General features: G+C 49.1%; 1 protein-coding gene across 1 annotated transcript; it reads left to right on the top strand.

Moving 5' to 3' along the window:
* Window positions 1–3,175: 3,175 nt before the first annotated feature.
* Window positions 3,176–4,047, top strand: LOC101777573 (calmodulin). Its single transcript, XM_004984540.2, has one exon. The coding sequence runs from the start codon at window positions 3,310–3,312 to the stop codon at window positions 3,829–3,831; it is 522 nt and encodes a 173-aa protein (XP_004984597.1). The 5' UTR covers window positions 3,176–3,309; the 3' UTR covers window positions 3,832–4,047.
* Window positions 4,048–8,800: the final 4,753 nt, after the last annotated feature.

Here is an 8,800-nt window from a genome sequence, read left to right as displayed (position 1 = left end):
GGCATCAAGGTGACCAAGGGGACTTGACGGGAACCCTAGTGGCCGAGCCTTTTTGGCCATGTCAAGGGGCACCTTGGGAGAGACTTTGGTCCTGGGAAGCTATACTCTTGTGTGAGTGCTCCAACAACGTGGACTAGTGGTGGCTTAGTACCTACTGATACCACAGGAAAAATATTGTGTCAAGAGTTTGCTTCCCGTCATCCCCTCATTACGTTTCCCCATTTCATACATCCAACGTGTATGCCTTTACTTTCCTAGAGTAGTATTTTGATAGGATTGGCTATATATTGCAAAACTAGTTTTGCAATGAGGGTTTCACACTAGATCAACCGTAGTTAGGTTTAATATATTTGTCTCGCCGTTTAGCCTCCACCTATGTAATAGGTTTTGTAAATAGTCTACGTTAAATACTCCTAATTAGTATCTAAGCATTCGATGTGACACGTGCTAAAAATAAGCAAAGGAACCAAACGTCCGTAAATATACACTACTAATTCTACTGATTAGACAATACTGCACATTTCAGAATGAAGTTATCAGGTTTCTTAAACGATGACCATATAAATTTGGTGAAATGAAGTTATCAGGTTGCTAAATTCATCTCGAAAATATAGGTCGTACCTTTTGGTATTAGGGGTGTTTGGGAGAGGGGTTGCTAAATTTTAGCACCCCCATTTTAATCACTTTTAGTCACTAGTGCTCCCAAACACCTAGGCTAAAATGGAGGGCTAAATTTTAGCCCCCCATAATCCATTAGCCTCTCAAGGGGTGCTAAAATGGACTAGAAGTGCTAAAAGTGGTCCCCTCATCCATTTTTCCACCCAGTACCCCTACTCTCTCCTCCCACTCCCGCACCCTTCTTTCTCCTCCCACTCCCGCATGCGCGCCGCACCCCTCCCCTCTCTCTCCTCCCCGCACGCGCCGCTCGGCCCCGCCTCGCCTCGCCGGCCCCGCCACCGCCGCCTTCCCTCCGCCGCCGCCGGCCTCCTCTCCGCTGGATTCGGCCCGCCGCCTCCGCCTGCCTTCTCCGGCCCGCCCCGTCGCCCTCCGCCCGGTCACGCCACTGCTGTTTGGCCTGGCGCCAACTTTCCCCGTGGGCAAGCTCGGCCCGGCCAGCCGCCTCCGCCCGCCTCCTCCGCCTCGCCCGCCGGTCCCGTCGCCTCCGGCCGACCCCGCTGCCACCGCCTCGCCCGCCGTGCCCCCGACCCGCCTCGCCTCGCCTCCGCCCGACCCCGCCACCGCCGCCGCGACCGGATCCGAGCCCGACCGGCCCCGCCACTACCGCCGCCGCCAGATCCTAGCCCGACCGGCCACAGTTCCTTCGCTGTCGAGCTCTCGCGGCGTAGGCGAGCAGCGGATGAGGGCGAGCAATCGCGCGGCAGTGGCAGGCAGGCATCTCCCTCCACATCTGCTTGATTTCAGCAGCGGTGCAGCACCGTTCCCCAATGTCCTGACACCACCTCGCTGCCGCCTTCGCTGCAGCGCTCTTCCTCCTCTGCGCCGCCGACCCCGACGACGAGCGGTGCCTGTCCCACCTCCACCAGTCCCTCTCCGACCTCGTCGACGGCCTCCGCAACTGGACTAAGGCGTCCTTCTCGGCGCCGTGCAACAGCTTCTTCTCGCACCTCCAGGGCATCACCTACAACAACGGCTGCGTCTACAAGCAAGCACTCCCGGGGCTCTCCCTCGGCGGGATGGCGTCACCTACAACAACGGCCGCGTCTACAAGCAAGCACTCTCGGGGCTCTCCCTCGGCGGCACCATCCCGCCGGAGCTCTCCAACTGCACCCTCCTACCCCAGTTCCTTTGCTGGGATCTGAGAGAAAAACGGTGGGAGGGGCAGCACAGCAGGGGCAAAAGGGACATTTTACAGAAGAGGTGCTAAACTTTATCCCTCTTTCCAAACACCCAAGGTGCTAAATTTTAGCCCTTTCATCTGAGGGGGCTAAATTTTAGCCAAGACTAAATTTTAACCCCTCCTCCCAAACAAGGCCTCGGTAGTGCCCTCTCAAGTCACTGGTCACTGTAACTCGTCGCCGTCCGTTTGTTGCTCTCGCGAACGTCCGGTCACGCTCTCTGCCAAACCATGTGAACCTGTCCTCCACCGCCGTCCTACGGTGAGCCAGGCCGTGACAGTACAGACCGTGCCAAAGTAGATTTGGACCGGTCTACTGTGACGGTCGTCGCGTAGCGAACGCCGGACGGCATGTGAGCGTGGCGACCGTCTCCTAGCAAATGGCGGGCGTGGATCACTCGTCGTCTGCCAAGTGACCACGCTGCCACGTCGCGTCCTTCTCGTCCAGGCATAGCAAAGCATATGCGCGCCGGGCACCCGCCCTTCGTGGGGGACGTGCTTATTCTCTCACAGTAACTCTGACGTTGATGGATTCCCCGGCGTGAAATGGAAGCTTTTTTTTTCTCTACCGTCAGTGATGGGGCAAAAAGAAAAAGAAAAGGAGAAGTTTTGGAGCACCATACTCCGCCTCCACAGAAATCAACAGTTAAGTTGCGTCGAGGCTGTCATCAGATTCAAAACGATAAACAAGTCATTTTTTGCTAAGTCAAATGATGCGGTATCCTTTTCAAACGTAAGGCGGCGACGTGGCCACGCAAGTTTTGTTGTTAATGAGAACACACGTGCTGGCGCTCGCTGGTAGTTACGCCCCAGCTTTCCCTCGAAAGCAACAGCAGCGCGCTCGCGGCAGCGCCCGGGAACGGTCTCAGAGAATTGCTGGGGGCGGTGGTATCCCCTGTGATTGACGCCACCGAAGATCTCAGCGGCGGAAGACGGCTGACCTCAAGACGTCACCCTACACGTCATCCCGTTCGGCCTGGTCCAACCCCGCGGGACCCCGGCCCCCTGTCAAGCAAGCTCCTTGCGCCGCAAGCTCTCTCCAGACCTCGAGCGGTCAAGCCAACCAATCAACGAATTAATGCAAGTATCTCCCTGCCGCGTTGACATGTCAGCGCCTCCCAAACACCCCGTCCACCACTCCGCCCTGCACCGGACTCTCGGACGAGCAAAAGCAACCGGCCCACGGCGTCAGTGAGATGGAGTCCGCTTGCAGTTCGCTCGTTCCTGGACCGGGTTCACGAGCAACGTCCTCGATGACGGGACAGTCCACCTCCCTCATGTCTATAAATGGCGGCCTCCCCTCCGCTGGGAATAGCACAAGACGCAATTAGCCGCGACCTCCGCGAGAGCAGCGCGTGCCTTTGGATCCAGGGCTCTAGACTGTTCCCGAGTTCTCGACTTCTCTTCCCACCTCGCGCCTCCAGCCTCTCCTCGCGCGGCGGGCAGGCGAGACCATGTGCCCCACGGGGAGGTACCTGGGCCTCGATCTCTCCGCCGTCGTCGCGGGCGCCGCCGGCGACCTGAGGCCGGCGTTCGACGTGCTGGACGCGGACCGGGACGGCCGCATCAGCCGGGAGGACCTCAAGTCCTTCTACGCCGCCGCGGGGACCACCGCCGGCGAGCAGTTCGACGACGACGACCTCGCGGCCATGATCGCGGCCGCCGACGCCGACCGCGACGGCTTCGTGCAGTACGACGAGTTCGAGCGCCTGCTGGCCAGCCGCGCCACGACCGCCGCCGCCGCGGGGAGAGGGTCCGCGATGGAGGACGCGTTCCGGCTCATGGACCGGGACGGGGACGGCAAGGTCGGGTTCGAGGACCTCAAGGCGTACCTCGGGTGGGCCGGGATGCCCGCGGCCGACGAGGAGGTACGCGCCATGATCCGCGTCGCCGGCGGAGGGGACGGCGACGAGGGCGTCGGGCTCGAGGCGCTCGCCAGAGTGCTCGCTGTCGACTTGGAAGGCATCGCCCTCTGAAATCTCCGAACTAATTGCAGATCACTGTGCGTTGTTTTTCCGTGATTCTTTTTGGCGTTGGGTTTGGTTGGTGACACCGAGGGATGGCATGTGATTGGTCTGTGGTTGGTTCACGAGGGGCCTTGAGGAGGCGTGTTTGTACTGTACCTGCCCCCTCCATGAAAAAAATTGAAAAGTTCGCATCGCTGCTGCCCATTGATGTGTTTTCAATTTTCACTTTTTTGTTTCTTTGTCGAAATGATTCCCACTTCAGTTCTCACACCACACGAGGTGATTGAAAGCCAGGAAAAACAATTAGGTGCAGAGTCCTGCGGACCCCCGTGGTGATGTGCGACACGTCGATCGAAAAAGAATCCGCCGCCGTTGCCGCTCGCTCGCTTCTGCATGACACCCCAGTTCGGCTCGCAGAGGCTCGGTACCTGTATAGGGTATAGGGGTGTTTGGTTCCCTTTCTTATTTTTAGCAAGTGTCACATCAAATGTTTAGATACTAATTAGGAGTATGAAACGTAGGCTATTTACAAAACCCATTACATAAAGTGGAGGCTAAACCGCGAGACGAACCTATTAAAGCCTATCTTTCCCCGATAGCTGCGGTTTACTGTAGCAACACATTGTCAAATCATGGACTAATTAGGCTTAATAGATTCGTCTCGCCGTTTAGCCTCCGCTTATGTAATAAATTTTGTAAATAGTCTACGTTTAATACTCCTAATTAGTATCTAAACATTCGATGTGACGGGTGATTAAAAATAAGCAACGAATCAAACCAGGCCTTAGTTAGGGCGACCTGGCACGAACGAGCCCCTCGCGCGCGTGCCCCTGGAGCCGGCGGAAGACGAGCCCGCACCAACGACTCGATTTGCTAGTAAGCAAATAGTGATGTGGGATATTCCATAATCTGAAAAAGGTTAGATCTAAAGAGTGGTACATGCAAAAGAATGACGGGTCCATAAAATGTGAAGTAATTGTTATTAAACAATATAAATGAGTTACATGAGTGTGATGTGATTGTTATCAAACAATATAAATGAGTTACATGATACCAACTGACATAATACAAATCCAAATAAAATTATGCGTAACACAACAAAGGTTACATGTTTTCTTAATTTGGCATTCCACCAAAATTTAATTTCTTAACAACAGGCTGTAACGTGGCATCTCGATCAACTCCAATTAAGAGATTTGTATATCCTCCTTGGATACAAGGAGCGCCCACGGTAGAAGAATCACTGTACATATTAAATTGTGGCATTTATGACATTAGCATATCCACCTTGGATCAATGGAGCAGCCATGGATGAAGATTGTCCATACACATCATTTGCAGAGTTTAGCATCATACTGTTAACATTCTTTTCACCATCATTAAGATCCTGTACCATAGAAAATGAAATTACCAATAAATAGTTGCATATAAGGAAATCAAATATGAAAAGTGGATATAGTCCAACACATATGACTTACGATAAATTGGTCTAGATCAGCACCTTCGTATACTTCGTATCTATTTTCTTCTGCAGTTGTTGAATCTTGTCCTGTATTCAAACATATCAAGTTAACTATACTGGCATATAATAGATAAAAACATGTAGAATTAATATGATTAGTACCTTTCCCTTTACCACTTTTCTTTTTTTCCCTTTATTCTTTTCTAGGGAGATGGTCCCTCGTTTACTCTTTGGACCTTTCATCACCCGAGAAATTCTAAATGATATTTTACCTCTTAATGTGTCTGTAACACAGTTAGTTAAAATTAGAGGGATCTCACTGGCTTTTTGTTGCATCCTGCTTAGAGAATTATCTGCTTCCAAGTCCAACTTATCTATGGCATTCTCCAAATCAACAAGAAGTTCTTTGGACAGGAACACTTCAATGCAATGGATGTCGCCTTTTGTGCAATACGTGCAGCATGCGTTTTCAAGCTTTCCTTCTCAGATCCTTATTTCTCAATATAGAATCCTCTCTTTGCATATTTTGTCCATCTGTTCAATATGTATTGAGATGGCAACAAGAAAACATCATTTGCATTGAAGACTTTGAGGGCATGCTTGCACAGTAGACCTATATGCGGATATCATATTTCATTAATTTGTATAATAAACTATACTATTGCAATAAAAAATTGTACGTACCTATGGATTCGTATTTTTTGCAAGCACATGTAATGGTAATATCTGCTTTGTTGAACACAACCGTTGCTCCATAATCAGAGTACATATGTGTAATCGTATATGTCAAAATCGACCCCTCAGTGTGTAACAATTTACAAGAGAATGAAAATTGTTCATTAAATTCTTCCTGAAACTCTTTATACATCCGGTTTGTATATGACTCGACCATGGTCTTCAAAACAGGTATGTGTGCAACTGGGCTCTTTCGACGTGATTGGAGAAATCTTGTCACATCTTCAAGTAGTTTCGAAATACCCAATTTCCTATGAAATCTTTTCTTGAATACGTTATTTGTACCTTCGCTTCTTTGAGTGGAGTTCATATCAGCTGTAAATTAGTCACGGTATATAGTAGCCCACTTTGTCCTCAAATCATATAGGTTTAACATCCATTCGTTGTCCTTAAGGTTGTACTCACACAACAATTCATCCCACTTCTTGTTGAAGTAAAACTCAGATCACACATCCCTTAAAATCAGGAAGAAAATTCTCTGGATGCTGCTGGATTACATGACCAAGATGTTTAGCAGCATTTAGATAAATATGCCACAAATAAAGACGATGGCTTGTGTTTGGGAATACATAAGCAATTGCACCTGCCATGGCCGCATCTTGATCAGTGAAAATTGTGGTGGGATGCTTACCTGACATTGTTATTAAAAAGTTTCAAATAGCCAAACAAATGATTCAATAGTGTCATTAAACAATAATGTAGCCCCAAAAATTATAGTCTGCTCGTGATGGTTGGTTCCTAGGAGCGGAGCAAAAGGCATTTCAAACTTATTAGTCTGAAACGTGGTGTCAAAAGACACGGCATCACCAAAACATGTGTAATCCATAATAGATTGACCGTCTGCCCAAAAGAAGTTAGCCATCCTGCCATCTTCTTCATCTATTTGAATAGCATAAAAAATGTTGGATTCTCTATCTGCTTATTTTTTAAGTATTCCAACAATGTTTGTGCGTCATTGGATTCTAAGTACTTTCTGCGTTGCCGACCAATCTCATTGTTACAATCAATCCGTGAGAATGGCACTTTGTCAGCTCCTCCATAAAATTGCACCATAAACACAAACACCTAGGCTAGCTTCATCCCGTCCTCCCTCATCTGACCAATTAGCTTCTTGTCCGCTTCTTGAACACAACGTTGGGACCTAAGCTTCTGTCTTTTATCTGGACTTGCAAAGTAATGGTTGTGATCAAGGATAACCTTCTGCACCGACCAAATCCCCTCCTTGCTGACACTAAACTGAATACGAGCATCGCAACCTATCCTTGTAGTGTCCTTTGATGACTCAAATTTGTCGATGACCTTGACTACTGCAAACTATATATTTGAGATAGATACCGCCATCTCTCCGACGCTTTATGTCGCTCTTTCTAATACTGAACCCAACCTTACCTGCATAGGTGTTGTACATATCATAAGCTTCCTGCTCGTATTGAAAAGACATTCCAACTTCAGGAACGATGAAATAATTTTTCACAACTTCATCAACCATCTGTTGTACAATAAGTCGAGAATTAATGGTGCCTTACAACAATACATACTACTATTATAGTATCACTTCAATTTATTATTCATGTTCCTTCAATTACCTCATCTTGCCCATGATCACCGCTACTGTCAATCGCTCCGTCGCCGCCGCCCGGTAGGGCATGCTCCAACGACTCTGCCTCTAGACCCGACGGCGCCATATGGATCGCTCCGTCGCCACCACTTGATTCTGCACGCCCCTGTCGTCGTCGTCTCCGTCCAGCGCCGCCGACGGCCTTTACACGTCGCCCAGCCTCTACGCAGCACGGCACCAACGATAGCCTCTATGTAGCACGGCGCCGACAACAGCCTCTACGCGTCGCTCGGGTCATCGTCTACGTCTTGGGATTATGGAAGGCCCCAGATTCTGCATCTAATTAGTTAGGGCCCTAACTAATGCAGGTACCGAGCCTCCTGCAAGCCTTGCGAAGCCTGCGAGCTGAGCCGAGCCGAGCGGGGCTATCACGCAGGAAGCAAGCGAGCGGCAACAGCGGTGGATATTTTTTCGATCGACGTGTCGCACATCTAGAGCCATCCTGCACCGAGGGGGTCTGCAGGACTCCTGCACCTAATTTTTTCCCGTTTATTTTTCTTTCAAGGAAAAGTAACTTGGTCTGAAATGGGCCTAAATTCAAATGTACTATCTACTGTGATAGTCTCGAGTTCCCAGCTCTGTGACAAGGTAGCACGTTGTAGAAACTGTTGAAAGATTATGAGGTGTAGTCTTTCATGCTTATTTTATGGTTATAAACGTATGATCATTGTAAGAGTATTTGGTTAGTAATTCAATAATATAAAATTTACATTATAAAAATAAAAAATTGATAGTTAATTGGTCAAAGATGGTAAAATTTGAATTTTAAAACGCTTCTTAAAAGAGGGAGTATCTTGATTCGAAGCATATTTGTTTTTTTATTGCATACTCCTTATTCTTATCTAGTACATCATGGTATATAAACCATTACAAAACACAATATCACAACCTCTCACACTAGCCGTTATGTTCAAAACTCGTGAAAACAGGGGATTGGCGGACTATCCACCTTTACGAAAGCAGACCATCCGCCGTTCATCCCAACAGCTAGAAAAACAATAAATGCGTGTCAAAAGTGACCATTACGTCAAGGGCGGACCGTCCACGGTTCAAATTCACAAGCACGCAGGGAGCTGCTAGACATTTCTAGGATGAAGATTAGAGAGGCAGATCATCCGCCTAAACCTGGCGAACCGTCCGCTGGTCATCTCCGCCCAGCCTCC

This window comes from Setaria italica, chromosome IX, assembly GCF_000263155.2.
Source record: "Setaria italica strain Yugu1 chromosome IX, Setaria_italica_v2.0, whole genome shotgun sequence".
Taxonomy (NCBI): domain Eukaryota; kingdom Viridiplantae; phylum Streptophyta; class Magnoliopsida; order Poales; family Poaceae; genus Setaria; species Setaria italica.
This window is presented reverse-complemented; position numbering and strand designations above follow the sequence as displayed.